At 33.7% G+C, this 20382-nt stretch overlaps 1 protein-coding gene across 3 annotated transcripts in view; it reads left to right on the forward strand.

Annotated features, from left to right (window-relative positions):
- Positions 1 to 19264, forward strand: part of LOC128988991 (neuropeptide-like 1) — a 49978-nt gene extending 30714 nt beyond the window's left edge. The window contains exons 2-4 of one of the 3 annotated variants that reach the window (XM_054410831.1): positions 12518 to 14018; positions 14404 to 14584; positions 17537 to 19264. In XM_054410831.1, the coding sequence (XP_054266806.1) occupies positions 12518 to 14018; positions 14404 to 14584; positions 17537 to 17744 (1890 nt within the window). In that variant the 3' untranslated portion in view covers positions 17745 to 19264. Of the gene's footprint in view, positions 1 to 12517; positions 14019 to 14403; positions 14585 to 17533 lie in introns of all 3 variants that reach the window. The other 2 variants (XM_054410832.1, XM_054410833.1) reach the window with 2 other exon arrangements.
- Positions 19265 to 20382: the final 1118 nt, after the last annotated feature.

Genomic DNA, 20382 nt, shown 5'->3' on the forward strand with positions numbered 1-20382 from the left:
TGATGGGAATTACAGATGGACTGTTAAAAACAAAGACGTATAAAATTAAAACAAAAAACAAAGGCAACTTGACTGAACAATGAGTGTAGGATGGGTGAAATATGTTATTCAAAATATGTGAAATATTTATTTAACGTAATATATAAAATCTAAAAATACTGCATTTATATTAAACCAAAAACGACGAATTAATTACACCATCATAGACAAATGTAGAGGCTAGTTTTAAGCTTACACTTTCATATTAATATAACATTCATAACGTATAAAATCATGAAATACTGCTTTAGTAACAAAGTCTGAGGAAGGAGAAGATCCAAAGCCTAGATCACGTCTGCATTAGATGAGATTATGTTGGAAAATGAAACCAGATATCCTCCCTCCACTATCAAGAGTTCTTTAGAGGCAAGATTTATCAGCTATTTGGCTATTATTACTTTGAGTTTATCTTTTAAGAGTCTATGGCCAAAATTGTGAACTGAATGTTCAAACGTTGTTTGACAAACCTATTAATAAATACATAAAGTCCTCTACGTATTGTAACTGCAAATTTCTGAATCCTACCAAAATGAAGACATCTGCCATTGACCATAAATAAACCACTGAAAATTATACATTCTATTATAACGCCAGAGCTTTAATACTTTTTTAAATTATAAAGAACGTTATTTATTAATTAACACAGTGAGATGTAAAATATTACATTTCTCGTACATTATTTTTTTAACTATGCCAAACTAAATAACTATTAACTTAAACCTTTGTCGTATTTAGAGTTTCTATGACATATCATTTAAAAAAATCAGAACTTCCAATAGTGGTCCACTTGATGAGTGGTTCCTAACAAAATTTTGTTTAAATAAAAGAAATGCAAGCTGCAATAGTCTAAGTGGAAGTTATAACTCCCACACCATGAGAAATCAAACCACATCTAACATGATAGGAGATTAAAGGACTAAACTTTACCTACGTTGAGGCATGAGATGTTCATCAATAACATGAATATGAGTCTATGGAAAATTGCATTCTTTTCTATATCCCTTTTCATTGTTTAACGAAATCATTTTCTGATTAGTACTAAATGTTGGTTGGTAATACGTTGGGCTTAAACTCCTATGTTGTCATTTTAACTCATGGAAAAAACCAATAATAATTACCAGGACATAATATTGAGCCCTAAGTACACAGGTTTGTCACCACCAGTGTTGGATGCAGAAATAATATTACTTAATCTAAAATTGTGCTCAATGAAAGGTTACAGCTTTACTCTTACGTTTCATCGTAAAAATTATTCTTGAAGATTCTCACCTCTTCAAAGATAAAACCATAACCTTAAGACTATAATATTAATAGTATCTATAATACAATTTATATGCCGAGGTGATATTTACATGCACAAGTGATCTTTACATGTTACACAACACGAATGCATTTCACTATTCTGTGTCATTATTTAGACTATGAACACAAAATGATGCACACTATTGGTTAATAATCCTCGAGAAAGTAGATCAAGATGCTCGAGCAATATAAGTCGTTCAGAGAGGATTAAGTAGAGCGTATGAGATTTGATAAAATGCCAACTGTTCCATTAAATCACTGCGTTTAATATCCCTATATTTCTCTGGCTAATTTTATTGATCTCTTACTCTATGTCTATATAAACTATGAAATCTTTTTCATACGTATGAAAGATTGCTTCAAATTATAATGGAATCGTAGTCAAACGTGTGAGCTAGAGCTAGGATATTTAAATGAGATACAGCTGAAAAATAAAGGATTTTTAGGGTAGCTTATAAAAATAGTATCGTTAATATACAATCAAATTTATGAATTATTAAATATCACAATAATATCTTCAACAGCCGTCCAAAAATGTTTTGAACGAAACAAAAACACTTTGTAAAGGCACTCTGAACGGAAGCTTTGTATTGAAAGTTCTCTCTTTTGTTTTATATTTCCAAGCTTTCAAACTGAGTTCTATTTTACAATCAATGTAATGGTGGATATCTATCTAATTGATATAACCGGAAAGAGATTAAAATGTTACCGCGTTTTAGAACTGAATAACGTATACAAGGTTTATTAATAAAATATATATTAATTCAATTATTATATTTTCTTATAAATTGTTATTCATTCCAACAATTGAGTAGATATTTTTGTATAGTTCACCATCGTTATACAGTTTCGTATCATTAAGTCTGTTGTACAGAGTAGTACGTGTTTGAATTTTTTGAATTATTAGTTTCTATATTTCTTTTTAATAAGCTGTTACACAAACTTCGTCATGTAAGACTATCCAGTGTATTCAACTACTATATTAATTCGTATCCTAAATTCTAATTTACACATGAGAGATTGATTTGATACCGGTCCTACAAAGCTGTCAAACTCACTGTTTGATATTGTAGGGATCTGGAACAAGACTTTTGAATTATTCATGTACACAACTCTACCCTGATATCTCAAAATCAGTTATCACTGGCAGTATGACATATTTTGATAAGTAGTGAATAGCGAATTTCCTAAATAATAATAATTATTTTAGATCAGTTGAAGATAATTTTAACTCTCAGAACTCTCGACTTTATTGTCTCTTAAAAACTAACTCTTAGAACCCTAACATTATTTTATAATTTTTATATTATCAGAACGCTAAGTTGTGTTTGAAAATATGAGTAGTTTTATCAATTAATCGATCATTTAAGATGGGACACCCCCTATAATTATTTTAACCCAAATATGAGTGAAGAATGAGTGTAGAATGGTGTAAGAGGATCTATGTAGATATTTTACTGACTAGAATCGACCGCTTTATAAGGCAGGATGATTTTTAAAGCCTAATGATCAGGAAAACCTGGGTCCAGTTTCGAATTATGAAAAAGCTACCGACTCTTCTCTCAGGATGGATAAGCCTTACACTTTAATATTTCAGGATCACAAATGAAAATATATAATGTATTTATACAACTGATTTAAATTAATTATTTTTACCTACGGCCGTTTTCAAAGTAGTGGTTTCAGTTTAGATCTTAGAATTGAAAAGTTTTACATTACAGCATTGTTTACTTTCATTACAGCATAGTTTTACTGGTAACAACATGGGTAACGGGCCAATGAGGTTCAAGGATTGAGAGAGAGGAAATAAAATTGTAATGATTCGAGCTTCAACGAATCAGCTGTTCAGGCCAATTAAATTGTTGAGTGGTGCAATTATTGTTTGGTACAATGTTTCGTTGCGTCACTGTCAGTGGCAATGAGAGTTTATAAACGAAAACATAACCTCTCTTAGAAGTTGTGAGTTGTGATTTAGTCATTACAACACTGTCGTAGCTTAAGTAGTGTATGCAACTCACGTAAATAGTGTTGACGATACTCGTAAAAGTGTTTAAGGTACGAGCCTTACTCGTGTCGTTAACACTATCTTTACGCAATCGTTGTGTAAACTACTAATTAGCTTACTTTTGTGATATATTCATACTATACGACTCAATTGATGTTTCTATCTTAACAATTTTAAAGTTTCATCTACTACCAAAATATCGAAGAAAAGAAAGCCCCCAATACATCATAACCACAGTTCAATAAGGCTGACGGTTACTTACTTACTTACTTACTTCTTACTTCTGAAGTCTTCTCCGCAATCGGGTGATTGGGGAATCGTCAAGATTCGTCTGTTTGGTTCTCGAAGTGAGTCCCGTTATCTAAGGTGTTGAAAAGTGTGTTCCTCGATATACTCTGCTGTGGTGTAGTAGGGCCTATTGATTAAATATTGTTTAAGCTTGTAAATAAATGTGTTGTGTTTGTCAATGGCTTTTATAGAGTTCGGCAGTAAATTATAGAAATATGAACCAGTGTACAGTGGGGAGTTGCTGAATTTTGTGAGTGTGTGTTGTGGAAGATCAATGTTTGCCCTATTTCGTGTTTTGTAGTTGTGTTAATCTTGTCTGAGACTGGGCGAGGAATTTATGGCCAGGATGATGGTTTCCAGAATATGAAGTGAAATAACGGTGAGGATTTTATTTTGGACAAAGAAGGGTTTGCAGTGTTCCTGATAATCCAGCCGCAGTATAGTTCTGATGGTTTCCTTTTGAAGGATAAGGACTTTGTCAATCTTGTTAATAGCTGCTGATCCCCACGCCGCTATTCCATATCTCAGGTGTGATGAGAACAGGGAGTGATAGGCCACCCACGCTGTTTCTTCATTTGTAATATTTCTGATTCGCCTAATTACAAACTGCGCAGACGTCAGTTTTTTACAGAGATAATCAATGTGGTCACTCCAGTTTAGGTTTTTATCAATGAATACACCGAGGAATTTTGTCGAGTTTGAGTTTGTTATGGTCGAGACTGGATCTGTATCAATTCCTGTGCCATGTCTATTGCTGGGCATGAAGGTTATATGTACTGTCTTTGTTTTGTTGATGGTTAGGCTCAATGTGTCACAGATTTCGGTGGCTTTGTCCAAGGTTGAATTTATTGTGTTACTATTGTCAGTTTTGGGTTGGATGGGGGTGAGAATGGTAGTGTCATCGGCGAATAGAATACATTTCTGTTCAGGGTTTAAGGAGTCTGGAAAACTGTTGATATATATTATGAAGAATAGTGGACCGAGTATCGAGCCCTGTGGGATGCCTATTGTACTTCTTCTGAGGGAGGATTGTACACAAACTATCGAACTGAAGCGTTGGTGATCTATTTCAACATATTGGTATCTGTCTGTAAAGTAGCTGTGTATCCATTCTAGAACTTTGTCTTTAATTCCAAAGGTTTTTAATTTGTTGAAGAGGATTTCCCAATTTAGATTATCGAAAGCTTTCTGTAAGTCCAAAAACACTCCTGAAACATGGTTTTTACTTTCCCAGAGTGTTGTTATATGTTCACATAGTTTAGCTATGGCCGTATTTGTACTGAGCCCCTTTCTGAAGCCATGTTGACTAGTAGAAAGAAGTTTATTTGTTTCTAGGTGGTTTATTAACTGGTTGTAGACAGTTCGTTCCAGGAGTTTTGATATTGTTGGTAGGTTGGAGATTGGTCTATAGTTACTTGGATCTTGTTTGCTTCCTTTCTTATGTACTGGGTGGATTTTTGAAATTTTTAGGTTTTTGGGAATTTTGGACTGCTCTAAAGATGTGTTGATAAGATGATGAAGAGGGGGCATTATTTGTTCTTTGCAGTGTTTAATAATTTTTCCAGTTATTCCGTCAAATCCTGATGAGTTATTGTTTTTTATGTTGCTAAAAAGCTTTTTCAGATCATCCACAGTGATAGGGTTGAAGATGTTGAGTGATGTTTCATTGGCGTCTGAATTTTGTAGGTCAGAATCCGCAGTGTGGTTTTGGGGTGGGGGGGTTCCAATGGGTGTTGCAAAAAATTTGTTGAAAATATTGCTAACATGATAGGCATCTGTGACTGGTTCATTGTTGTGGATTAGGCTAATGTTGCTTTGTTTTCTTGCTTTTTTATTTCTTTCTCTATTGACTGTATTCCAGAGCTCTTTATTTTTATTGTCTGCTTGCTGAATTTTAGCTGTGGTGTGAAATTTTCTTTTATTCTTGACATCTTGGTCGTAAGTTTGTTTGATTCTCAGATAGGTATTTTTGTCATCTTCAGAGTTCGTTAGGTAATATTTGTTTTGTGCTTCATTGAGCTAAGCCTTTAGCGAAAGTGTTGTGTTGTCCCAGAAAATTGGAGTTTTGGTGTTTATTATTCTAGTTGATACTCTGGGCATAGCCTGTTCAATGTTTAGTTTCATTATACTCAAGAAATTGTTGTATTTGTCATCGATGTCCAGAGGCTCGTAAACTGATGTCCAGTCGGCATGGTGAAGTTGGGACTTTAGTTGGTCTAAATTTGATTTGGAAAAATTCCTGAGATATTTATAGGTTGCCTTTTGGTCTTTAGTCCTGATGAATATTGTGCATAAAAGAAGATGGTGATCTGAGATTGTGTTTTTGTGTGCGGTAACTTCTAATTCTTCATCCAGGAAGTTGGTGTAACATCCATCTATGCTTGTAGTGCTAGTTGGGGTTTGTCTTGTTATTGGGATAAAATAAGCGTGGCAGCCATGTTTTCTGAGAGTGTTATTTAAATTTATGGTACTCTGTTCTTCAGGTTTTAAAATGTTAAAGTTTGCATCACCAAGTATTAGTATTTTAGTCGAATTTGACGAGAATCTTTGCAGGCATGTCTCTAGTTTATTTAAGAATTTTGTTATTTATCGTCAACGGTTATTGGTTATTGGTTGCCTCTAGTATTTCTTTATTTTTCTTTCCTCATGTCTTTAACTATTTAAACAAAATTACTCCATAACTATTCTTCACTTGAAAAGAATCACAGTTTTTATATAGTTTTTGTTTACTAACTGTTCTAAAACAACTGAAATGGGGTAAACAATCTTGTGTTGTTACCATATAAAATGTAGAACCAATATACAGATACATTTATGATGGATGTATGAATTAATATTTACGTGATACAGTATAACCAACATATATTAGGAGTATAGGAATAATTTAACCTTTTATTGATTATACAACGTAAAAAATACTCTTATTACTTATTTTATCATGAGCACAGAAAATGTACTACTATGAGGCAGTACTAATGCGGGTATGGACACAACTCACGACAATCGCTAATATACTTTTAATATGTAGAAAATTCCATGGAATAGTGGTTTGTAGCCCACTTTACCTTATATACAGTTTGGAAAAAGTCTAGGGACGGTTAAATATAAAAAAAACTATATTAAAAATAGGGATACCAACCTTCCTGGCCATAACAACATTTTTAAACAGAAGAAAATATTAATCTCGCAGTTAGCATGCTTATGCACATCAAACTTAAGATCTTTGTTAGTACAATCCAGCAGACCCAAATTCAAACGGACAATCGAACATCGAGCCAAAAATTCAAAATAGCAAAATGCCTGCCCTCATTGACTCAGTTGTTCTTTTGAGGTTACATTTTTGGCAATAAACTTAACTAACAAAGACCTATAATTTGATAATTTGATCTCCTTGCAAACATATGCTTAAGTTTAAGACTTTCTCCTGACTCCTAATGAGCTACTCCCCCCCTCCAGGAGTCAGCGCACCACTGAAAATTTCAATATTTATGACCAGTGACTTTTTTCTAAGTTTGGTAACTCTACCTTTATTATTCTTTGAGATATTTAACTGTACCGGAACTTTTTCAACCCAATATAGACCTACAAAGCGGAAAGAATTTAAATTCCTGAGGCAACTGTCTCTGTTTTGAGAACTCTCTCTTCACTAAATGCCAGATGGTAGTCTAATATTAGTATTATCGTATTAGTAATATCGTAATATAGTATTAGAATATATTAGTATTAGTGTAATAGCTTCACAATTTTTTAGCATATTCTTATTATTGATTTGGGGAGGGGATTGGGACTTAAAAATATATAGTTTGTTTGTGTATATAGGGTACGAAATGGCAAAAATAAATTGAAATAGTTAATTTAAAAGCAATGTTTTCCAGCGCATTTAATAAACACTAGTGTCCCTGTTGCTCGAATTCGAGCAATTGCTAAGTATTACAGGCATTATTTTAAAACGAATAACAGTCATAATTTCTGATGACTTTAAAAGATTCGACTCAAAGATTATGGAAATACTTAAGATGTACATAACAGATCGATATAATCAAAATTTCTTGTAAATATCTTATAATTTTTCAGAAGCTGATCATGTAAAATACAAATTTAATTATATTTCTTCTCTTTGCTGTTGTTCTATAACTTTTCTATGTTTCCGTAGTTTGCAAATCGGCTCTTTCGATGATTACTAAGAAATGAAGCACAGTGTTAATTCAGTTTTCTTTTTAGTATAACAAATTATCCAGGCTCTCTCGCCTTTTCCCATCCTAATATATACGCCAACCAAATTTAAATAGTAAATATTTAATTTCAACCCAGTCAGTAAAAGTTTGTAGCAAACTACTGTTAATTTTGCAAACTTATTGACTGTTTGCGGTTAATTTAATTTCTGACAACAGCTGGAGTTTCATAACAATGTTTGTTTCCCATGTTAATCTTATTGAGAAATACGAAACTTAAAAGGGCCCCAGGGCCTCACTCTCTAACTATTTTTCAAAAAAGAAAGTTTCCTGCACAATTCACGTTACGCTCTTTCCAATGACACCAAAACCATGTTAATTGGTTCAGTAGTTTCGGAGGAGTAATTGTCACAAAAAACCTGCTTGCGTATTAAATAAGTATATGGATAGATATAGATATAGATTAATTTTCTCGAACACTCACTTTACCAGTAGTATCCTACTTTTGGCAGTTTACTTTACTATTTTTCGTAGCAAGTATGTTTTGGTGATACGTAATCCTATATAACCGTGGGTAGACTCATCATAACTATAGATGATGCGGTTGGTATTGTGGTTGCACCGTGGAACTTCTGTCGCGAAATTATTGGTTCAAATCCTGCTAATCACCTACAGCTTTCACAAAAACAAATTCTGTTATCAACCGAGGTATTTTGATCAGTGTCGTTCAACATACCAAGTCAGATAATAATTTATTTTTAGTTGTAACAAATGAACTTCGTAGTTTGAAGTAGCCATTTTCACTTAACTTAATTGTACTAACTAAGCCTCTTGTAAACTAAGCTTATAGTTGCGAGAGGATCTAGTTTCATACAGCTCATACCAAAACAGATTGAAGCTTATATTTACAAGAGGTGCATTTAATGACTTTCATCAGAGTGAGTTAATCAAGTTGTTTGTTATGATGGTAAAGTATATCAGCTACATTCCCACAGTGAAAGGCAGGTTTAGTGAAAGAGCTTCATTGTTCAGATAAGAACGCGTAGTCTTTACAACGTATTGTGTTTGAAGCTTATCCATTTGCACAGAAGTGTATCTCAATTGATAGACAAAATCTCCGCAATTCTATCAGTGGAAACTGAGTTTTGACAATACAAGTTTTCTAAAATGTATCATATACTTTGGGTTAGTTTAGTATTTTTTATGATAGAGGAATTTCTTGTTGTTTGTATGAAATAACAACTAAATTTATGTGATACAGTACAAATTCATTAAAAATGAATTCAAGAGAAATTTTTAGGGAGCCAGAACTGACCTATCTTATAGGTTTTAACTGGGTTTGATTTACATAACATTTAGTTCAAGTACACACAAACTAACTTTTAATTTTGCTATTCGTGCTGTCCAAAATCTAGTAAAATGGGTATTTAAGTATATGTTAACCCATCACCAATATGTGTCGGTTAGGTAAAATATTCGCCCAATACGAATAACTTGACAGCAGTTCATACAAATATCATACAGCTGAGCTAACGTTACGCAATGTTAATGTAAACTACTCAGCTATTGTACATGGTGAGGCGATGAATATACCCCAATATTCTTTCGCTGCCAGATATTAAATACTGCAACAATGAATTAACAGCTGTGTTTATAGCCTCGAATAAAATGTTAATTCAAGAAACATTATGCTATGGAGTCATAAGCTCTTTGCTCTAGCAGTTAAAACTTTTTCTATGATTAGTGATTAATCTTAAAGATTGTTTTGAACACTTCTTGGTTGACATGATGGTGTTCCAGATCGGAATACGATGAACCAATTAATGGTGTTTATTTAGAAATACAGCTTCAACTAAAAAAAGAATAGGTCGAAACAGTTTTTCTCGAGTAGGATTGGAGACCAACTGAGAAACGTTTTGAAGGCATTTATTTACTCTATAAATAATGAATAAATAGTTTTGTTGTGTATATTATTACAGGATGATAAGTCTCTCCGTAAATATGGTTGGTACTTCATATTAAATAAATTTTAATTACAGTAGATAAAAGTTAGTACGAACATTGACTATATATCTGAATAGACATCCCATTGTTAGGTAAAATTTGAAGCAAAGAAAATAAATGAAGTTCAGGACCATCTCACCAGAGGTACTAGTATATTGAGTAAAATTTTAACTTTGACTATGATATTAATTAAAATCAATGCAGTATCATAGCTAACAGATGATTAATTTATCACTTGGCACAGAATATTGTTATTAGTTTGTAGGCCATCTCAACAGATTGCACCACGATTTTGGGCTTCAAATTTGTACATTACATGGGAAATCCCTTAAGTGTATTTCCAAAAATTAATTGTATTTTCATATTAATGGTACAACTAACTGTATCTCTGTGCCGCTTAAATTTTTTAACGATTAGCAAAACAATTAAAAAAATTACAACAATTAAATTAAAGTGAAACAAATATAAGGGGCGGAAATTAAATGCAACCTAAGTTTTAAATGAGGAAATTACAAAACTGTCGACTGAAATTTACAGTCGGGCTTAAATCAGACACGTCAAGCAAGCGCAAATTATCTTCCTGTTTCGCGGGTTCGTAGTTTAATGACTGTTTTCCTTGCAAAATCAAACATTCTAGAGGGTTCACACTTTATGGGGAAAATTAGAAAATATTTAGTCACAATGTATTTATTGACTACCTTATACTATTTGTTTACGATTCATCCAAAATGTTTCATCTTTAGTAAGTAAACTATAAATAATTACGAAAGTAATTATTTACTCGATGTATTATTCTTCAAAAGGCAGTAATAAGGGTAGTATAAATAATATTAATGACTATAATCGAAATATTTTTGCAGCCTTTTAAAGTTTCAGTTCCAGAGGTGCGTTACAAAACTTTCAAAACCCTGGGTTGATTGCTTACGTCAGAACGACAATTTTAGAAACACGTCAAACGAGTCGAAATAAAACAAAAATCAAGAACAACCATTATTTTAACAGTTTTTTATAAACAAATAACACCAATTCAAAAGATCATGTATAACTGATGATGTATGTATAAATAACATACATTATTGCTAAAAATCATTTGAAAACAACTAATATAAGCCTTATATGATATACGATTTAAAAACTAATTAAATCGCTATAAAACGAATGTTGGTATTATACGGTAGTTTGTATATAGTGAAACAGACAATTTTTGATATCCAAAAAACCTATAAATATTTAGATTTTTAAAATTCGTGTTCTATAAAAGGCAATTAAACTTTAAACTGGAGACCAATCCAGAGCACAACAGTTAATTCAAAACCGAATGTGTGCTTGCTATTGACAGGTCGTTCATACAAAAACTATTGCGTGCAAGATTCAAATAGCATCCACTTTTTATATTGCAAAATATATCTGTTATTGCCAATTATTGAACACTTTATAGGCCAAAATATTTCATGGCTTTTTGTTGAGGAAGGATACTCGAACACAATAGATTTTCCTGGCCTATGTGGTACCTACTATTGAATTTCTCTATGGGGAAAGTACGGTAGCTATTACGTATGTGGCACAGTAAGATCCATACGAGACTACGTACTTTTTACTTTCTCCCCTATACCGATAGTATAGTGAGAAAGTATTTTTCGTCAACATTTTCGAGTTTAAGTTTTGAGTGGATATATCCGTTTTGGGCCCCCGTAGGTAAGTAATGTTAATCAAATTTACTGACACATCTTGGAACCTTATATCCAGGAATTAATCCACATTTTGTCGACGTGTGCCACATTTAAAGGTCTCAATACCTAGCATTTATATCCTAAACCTAACAATACCCATAATCAGTAAAATATGAAGTCATAAATCATCAATAAATTAAAACTTAAAAATAATTTAAACGATTTGAATTCATTAGTTATACAACTGCTAAAACCTACTTCAAATCATGTGTTTGTTTACATTCACAGGGGGACTTAGATATCCTCGGATGTAGTCCTGTTTATTTATCTGCAGGAGATGTTTGGTACTTCGATATGCAGAACAACTCCAGTTAGATAAACAGTGATAGTCACTAAGTACTGCTGCAGGGATTTCTTACATTCCATATTAACTAAGTTGTCATCGAGATTCTCTAAAAATTGTTTATCTTTAAATAGTGATGCATTTAATTATTATTATATATTTTGTTATTACAGTGAAAAGTTCCAGTTTATCTAAGTATTTGGATCGCAATTTCTTCTCTTTGTCCAATAAAATTGTGTAATATAACTAAAGAGTATCCATACGTTTAACACCTACAGTAAATTAACCAAACCTTCATAACAATTTCCACAACCGAAAAAGGAAGTAACTATTGGGTAATGACTGTAAACTATTTTTGTTAGTGGTTGTACATTCACACGTTTTGCGATTATTGTTAACGAGTGGTTCCAACCCAGACATCGTAACCTTACGTTACGACAATATGTTTTAGGTAAAATACTAAATTACATTTTTATTAAATAAGCAATCCTACTGGGGATTGAACCCAACTTAACTTCATATTTGAAGGTGAGCACTATATCACTCGGTTATCCAGACAATCACGACCGTCGTTTACGGGGTTAACGTTTTTGATGATGTTGGAATTTAAAATCACCATGATATTTTTCATTTACACTAAAATCTAGCAAATTTACTAATATTTCTAATAATTCTTTATCTTTCTGTTTTCCAGGTGATTGCCGATGACGACTCGAAGGATGTTGAAAAGCGTCAAGTCAGTGTTTTAGCTCGTGACGGACATTTGCCTTACGAGGGAAAGCGTTATGTGGGTGACAAGAAATCCGACTCGAAGAACTCCATCGATCAATGGAGAAACTCAAACGAAGACCCTTCTGTATTGTTCATGAGCAAGAGGTATGTCGGGGCGTTAGCTAAGACCGGAGATCTACGCTTTAGGCAAAGAGAAGAAAAGAGAGAGGATGTTGATACTCTAATAGATGAACTTTTAACTGCGGAAGAATTGCGAAAGATTAGGCTGCAAGCTCTCCGCGAGGAGTTGTTAAAGCAACAGGAAGAAGAAGATGACGAGGATATTGAGAAGCGATCATTAGCCTCCCTGGTGCGATCTGGATCATTACCGATCTCCGGTGACAAAAGAAGTATTGCGTCAATGGCAAAGGCTGGTTATCTGAGATCCCCAAACAATCATATGTCTGATGACTACGACAAAAGAGGCATTTCATCCTTAGCGCGAAACGGACAACTTCCAGCGTTTGGAAAGCGAGGTGGCATTTCTTCAATAATGAGAAACGGGTATTCCTACCAAAAGAGGAACTTTGATTCTGATCTGGATAGCTTGCTTCTTGACGAGTACGATGTTGATGATAAGAGAAACGTTGCGTCTCTTGCAAGGTCATATAATTTGCCTGCAATGGGGAAAAGGAATATTGCGTCTTTTGCGAGAAACGGTTGGATCCAGGATTTTGGCTCGAACCCTAAGCGAGCTTTGTATGAAGAATGGGATGACTCTTTTGACGAGTCTAAGAGAAACCTACCGTCTCTTCTACGGAACAGAGTCTCACCACTCGTGGAAGGAAAACGATATCTAGGCGCTTTTGTTGCTAGTAACAGATTGCCGTATTCTAAACAGAATTATGATGATTCCAAGAGGAATATGGCTTCCATGGTAAGAACCTGGAATACTCCTGAGTCCAGATATGGGTCTAGATATGGGAAACGAGATTGGTACGACGACGAAATTGACAGTGACGATTTAGCTAAACGCTATGTGTCATCCCTTCTCAAACAAGGTCCATTGCCTGTGTCTTCAGAAAATATTGAAACGAACAGCGAAGATACCCAAAACTACAATGCGGAACAAGCAAAGGAAGACGCGTCGGAAAACATTGGTGAGGAAAAGAGACATGTTGGATCCCTGCTGGCTCACAAGAGTTTTGCAATGAGGAAAAAGAAGTCTATTACACTAGAAGATCAGTTTGGTGACCAAGCACCCACAGCAAGTAGTCCTCTAAAGGCTCGATCTGACGAAAATAAAATGAACAACGAATTGCAACAAAATCAGAGGCAAAAGAGAGAGGCATTTGCAGACTTCGCACCTGTTTCAGACGAATACCCGATGCCAGTCCTACAAAACACAGAGGTCTCTGAATATGATGATGGGAATTTAAGAGCTAATTCTGAGGAGCAAAACACAAGAAAGAAGAGATATTTTGGTAAGTTGCTAAGTATAATGCTTTATAATTGGTTTAAATAATTTCAAACGGACAAAAGTTGAAACTTTATACATATATGTTTTAGTCATAGATCACTAAAATCACAATTCACTCTTGGTTAACCGGAAGGTATCGCACTATGCTCGTTTGTTCTACGTTTCCAATCGATGTTGGCTGTTTCTAATGTTTGGCATGTTAGACGTCTATGTTCTTCGTAGTTGTCGTTGTCTTTTCACGATGTTTCCGAACAATCTATGCTTCAAGCACGATCCCGACTTTCGAGCCACCCCTGTGTCTTCTGAGAGATCTCTTGTAGTAGTAGCTGGATGGTTGTCTTCGCATGTGTGTGGAGGTGGTTCACACAATGAGTTGTGAGATCTTTCAGGCGCCCTCGCTAGGAACGGCTGGTTGCCTCAGAACCACTACTACAAGGGCGCCGTGTCCAAGCGTCACATCGGCGCCCTAGCTAGGCTCGGGTGGCTCCCCTCCTTCAGAAATGTCCGAGGGTATAGCCGCTTCGGCAGAGATACCCGCTCTCCGTGCAAGAGAAACGCTGCTCCTTTAAGGTCTGGGATGGTATCATAGTGCTTAGAGTTATTGAAAGAAGGGAAGTTGATTGAGTTATTGCGTCGAAAAAAGCATTATTGTTGAGAAAACATGTGTAAATCTCTGCAAGGTTATTTTATTAAATGCAAGAGTACTTTTCTTTAATTTTATCCAGTTTAAAAACTCATTTGACTCCGGTTCTGTATTCTGGTTTAGGAAAAATATTCCCAATTAAATAGGAAACTAAATTCCGGAAAAAAACCCCATTAACACATTCCACTAACAGAAAAAATAAAAAATCACAGTAATGTAGATGTCGATTGGATCATTACATTGGCATATTTGTAATTCCTTTATTTCATGAGGACAAATAATAAATTCGATAAGTAAAAACAAAAACGATAATAAATAGCTTCTACCATACAGTAATTAGATTCTTTATTACTTATAAAACTCAATATTCCAATCAGATGGTAATTTGATAATTATGATGACGTGTTGATGATCCTTTAGTTTATAAGATGAAGTTAAAAGTGACACGAAAACACTATCTTCATTTATTACACATTCTACATTGCTTTAAAGTAGATATCCCATTACCTAATCATCCCACGTTAGGTTTTGATTATTTCTACGGCATTTTGCTGGTACCGTAGTTTATGAGAATAAATTCTGTCCCTGATGGAACATGAAACATGACATGTAATTATTGGTATATTGCTGGGATCCCTTTAAAACTAAGAGGGAGTAATCACATGTTTTAGAGGATAAAGATTATAAAGATAAGAGATATTATTATAAAGATAAGATAGATTATAAAGAGAATGAACATCAAATACCTTGGAATAAGTCAAACTCAGCAACAATGTAGTATTTATTTTTTTCATTATTTTCAAGCTGTGCTTGCCTGGATACCCATGGTACAACATATTAAATTTAAATGGGACGCATTTATATTTTAAGAGTTAATAATGAAAGCACATTTTATAGATACCTTTCATATTTATTTTGGTAATATATTATATGTTATAAAAATATAAATTAAGATTAAACGTGTGTTTATAATGCTTATTGAAATCCCTCAACTTTTTATATATCTTCTGAAAAAGGGAGTTAAAGTATAAAATTTAACTAAAAGGGAACCTAAATTTTTCTGCAGCTTTGAGGGGAGGAGGTAAGATTCGTTGTTGTCAGTTCCTGAAATTTAATATGTTTGTGGCCCAAAAGTTGCACAACTTCGCTTGACGAAATGCCATAAGCCTTAAATGATTTGCCATACAATGATCTGCTTTACAATAATTTGACTGTTGGTTAATATATTTTTTCTGCAAGCTTTAAACCATGTGTGCATAGCGTTTACGTATTGCTCTCTTACTATCGTCGAAAATCAGGCTTACTAACTTATAGTTTTTTTTCTTTCTTCAAATACAACCTATCTCTTTTAAGTTTAAAAAACACTAACCAAGTTTTTTTTGCTTTTGTTATGCATACCATATCATAAATAAGTGATGATTTCATTATCTCACAGTTTGTGCACTACTTTTTCATAACTGACTTTGTTGATGATAAGAAGTGATGGTTTCGTCAACTAAACGACAAGTTGTAAGGTTTACAAATTGCACTGGCCAAAACAGGCTACAAAAGGTGATTAGATAATTTCCTTAGCTAATCAAGCCATTCCTGATTATTTTACAGTACCCTTTTTCAATTCGATCAAGTAATTGTTGCTTCTGTCCCTAAATTGATACCTAAAGGCTCATAAAAGAACAATATCACTGTAAATCATGTAAATCCCATTTTGATTTTCTGTGGTGAGAAAAGATTTCCTAAAGGTATTTTAGTACGATAGTTAATACCAAACTATATTTAATAATTTTCTTTTGATATGGATCGTAATATTTCACAAGACAGTACAACAAATATACTATATATAAGTTTGTACTACATTTTACCCGTTCTGGGAGATGTAGTAGCGTTGCTCAGTTGGTTGAATAACTTCTTGATCAGCCTAAACTTGTTATTAATTTTACGGAGAGTAAATAAAAATACTTCTAATAACACTTGAAACATGTAAACTTATCCTGTATTAAAAAGACGATGGTGATATATTTCGAATGGACACTCCAATCATCATCAGACCTAATAAGCGAATGACACGAATGTTGAATGGCGTCCCTGCTTACAGTATATCTTATTGGCTACTTTATTAATAATACTATCTTACTATACCGATACACAATAGTGCCATTGGTGACGTGTGCAAGCGAAGGTAGATAAGGAGGGTGACACAAGAATCCGCCGCTCACAGGATGAGTTTTAAACCGGCTAATCACTTCACCCTTGTCTACCTGACAGTAACCGCTCACCGGAGGTAACCCTGATGATCGGACTGTCCAATCAAAATCGATCACTATTAATATCTTTTATATACATTTTACAGTCTTTTTTAACAGTTTAAGTGTAAATATATGTACTGAGTGTTATTAGATGTATTTTTTTTTACTTTCCATAATTTGGTTACTAAAAAGCATCATCAACAACCCTGGGTTGCAGTATCGAGAAATAGTGAAGATTGTGTCAGATAGAATGTCATGCAAGGAAAAAACTGAGAATCGCACCACTGTAAGCTAGTGCAATAAATTAATCAAAAGGAAATTAATTGTTGAGATGACTGTACAAAAAAGTGACGGTGGTGGGGGAAGTCTTCTTCTGTGTATGTTCATTGTACATCACGCTCACCACTCTTATTGATCCGAATTTTAGTAATTTTAACTTCCTGACAAGACCTACATATTATCCTTGAGTACGATCTATCCCAACAGAAAGCCTAATTCTAAAAATATTACTACAAAATATAAGATCCAAGCAAAAGATATAAAATCTATAGTTTACACACATTATTTAAACCGTTATTGTAGCTTTTGCTTCCACTTGTCCCTTCCATTTTCTGTAGACTATGTATGTTTCAGCAGTGAGGGGGGGTGGGAAGATTCCTGGGGGGCGTCTTCCGCACGTGGGGAGGTCCCGGTCCAACAACCCCAACTCTGGGAGGCGCCGCCACTAGACTGGACAGAGGATGAGGCCGAAGAGGAAGTAGAGGACCCTGTAAAGCGATACCTCCTAATACCCGCTTTGGACAATATACTACTCAGGAGAAACCCCATCAACTGGATACATTAACCCTACAGCCTATCCCAAATTATCCTGAGATTAATTTTTTTCTATGTTAGATAGTTTCACTATGTTTTTCACGTATGTTGTATTTGCACCGTTGCAATTTTGTTGCAAAACCTTTCAATTTGTAAAGGTTCAATTGTCTACCATAAGCTTACGGTTGATGCAAGTTTGAACAAGACTTTGAACCATCTTCCGAAAATGTTATACAGTTTTGACAATAAATTGAATCACTGGAAATATGAATTTTGAAAAATGTATGACAAGAGTTGGCTATAAATAATCGTGATGAGTTACCCTTCATTGGGCTTATCTCTAGACTATTTAGTGTTTTATGTTTTGACCAGATGAAACATTAAATAAATGTGTTAACTCATCTCTATTTCAAAGTGAAGTTTTTATTTTTGCTAAACTACTTAGTAAATCATATTATTTTTAAAATCTGTCAAAGTTATAAGCTCAGAAATATTACATTCCGAAAAGATTTGAATTCTTTTGTTTATCACAGCCAATCAACGCTTTTGAGTCTATAATATGTAAAGTTTTTATTTTCTATAAGGTGTTTGTGTTATTTTGGGAAAGGGAAGAAGGGATTCGTATGTTCGTTTGTCTTGTATTTTGCATTTTTATCATAACATTATTAAAGCACTTTATTTAAGTTGAGCTGTATTGGGATCTCTACTTGTAAACGTGCATGGAGTAGAAAGGTTTTTATTATTCTGGCATTGTGCATGGAAGGGAGTTAATATTTGTTGGATATAGCCGATAATTAATTATTTTCATCACAGTCATTATTTCAATCATCTTGCTAAATAAACCAAGTAGCTGTACTTCAGACTATCCGTCTTCCAAAATGTACTTGCCTGCCTTAAAATCCTTACACGTCACTGCTTTACTATGTAGGTCGTTAGTGACCAAGATATTTTATACACTCATCATCTAAGGTGACAATAAATTGTAATAGATATATCTAAATACGACTAAAACCCTTGACAATAATGAATCCAAGCAGATGGATTAAAGAATATTGGTAATCCATGAAAAACTGAGACTGCTTAAGAGGTATAACTTACACAATCAGAAGCATATTTGTATATTATACTATTTAATTATTTACTCCTATCACCTATCCACAGAAAGAAGGGTCCTTTTGTAAATTGAATAATTTTATAAAGTCATGAGAATATAATCTTATAAGTGTCATTTGTATGCATACCTATCCACTACATATCTATTTAACCTAGCAGAGACAATATTTATGATAACCGACAATAACTATTTGTCAGCACTGGTTACACAATCTTGCACTATAGACTTATTATTCTTGTATAGATGGATAATCTTCGGTTGCTAAACGTATATTTTCGAAACCGTTTTCAATCTCGGCTTGGGATATGTGAGGTCCGTAAGCTTGAATTATTTTATCAAGACCATCTTGTTTAGAGCTGCATGTACGTGTTGAAGTTTTTGTTATTTGTAATATTATAGTACCAAATGAGGTTGTACAATAAAATTGATCTCCTCGATTTGTCTTGTTTGCTTTCCTGAAGTCCTTACTGCAAACAGGGAATTACTTATACTATTTGTCAAAATAAATATTCCAAAATTTTTATGCTAAGGAAAGACTTCAAATTAGTTGAACTCTCCGCAAAACTATGATGCTAAACGAAGAATGATGTTAGTTTGCTGAACTATAACACTATCATCAATTTATTAAATGTTCTTCTTATAACTTACAATACAGATGGATAATGATCGAGCAGACACACCATTCTTCATAAATAACTATTTAAAGACATTGCTATTACTTTTTACAACATTTTTCTAGACTTATTAATGGCTGAAAAACTCAAAATAGTCACAATTCATGTTATTTATGCTTGTGATATTTTACTCGCCTTGAAAATCACATATGATTATAAAGAAAATGGGGGTACCATTCTTGGAGTATATAATTTTGGGATACATATGAGGCGCCTCTTGATTTTAGCGAATTTCCCTATAGGGAAATTACGGTTATTACGGTAGCTATTACCGTAGGTCTCATGGTAAGACTTAGGCCCGGGACCGATTTACTTTTTCATTTTGATGTCCCCAGAGGCCAAAAACACCATTCGTTCAAATTTTTATATATGTATATATATATAGGTATATATATATATAGATTTATATATATATATATATGTGTCCGTGAACACGATAACTTGAGTAATTTTTATCCGATTTTGATGAAATTTGGTTTGAAGGTGTAAGGCGGGATAAACTTGAATGAGTTCGCGATCCAGCATGATCGGACCATGGGAACAGGGTTTTATGGGGGGTTTTATGGGGTAAAAATTGGTTTTTCTCACTTTTGACCCTCAAAACACAAAATTTCCCAATTTTTCTCTAAACCTTCTTAAAGAGCTTAAAAAACAAACAATTCAGTATATCAAAGTGTTTTTGTACGGTTATTGGTTACGGAGAAAACTAAAAAAATGGTAAATTTAAAATTCCCATGTTATTCTTATGGAGAATATTGTAAAATGTTGTAGTTTGCTTGTTTATGGATATATTTTGATCAAACTTGGCAAATTTATTTATTTTGTAGTAAGCTATCAATATTTTACTAAAAACACACTTTATTAGTTTCCCTGTAGCAGCA

Source organism: Macrosteles quadrilineatus, unplaced genomic scaffold (assembly GCF_028750875.1).
Source record: "Macrosteles quadrilineatus isolate MER2022 unplaced genomic scaffold, UCM_ALF_1.0 Scaffold_3__2_contigs__length_128488019, whole genome shotgun sequence".
NCBI classification, from domain to species: Eukaryota; Metazoa; Arthropoda; class Insecta; order Hemiptera; family Cicadellidae; genus Macrosteles; species Macrosteles quadrilineatus.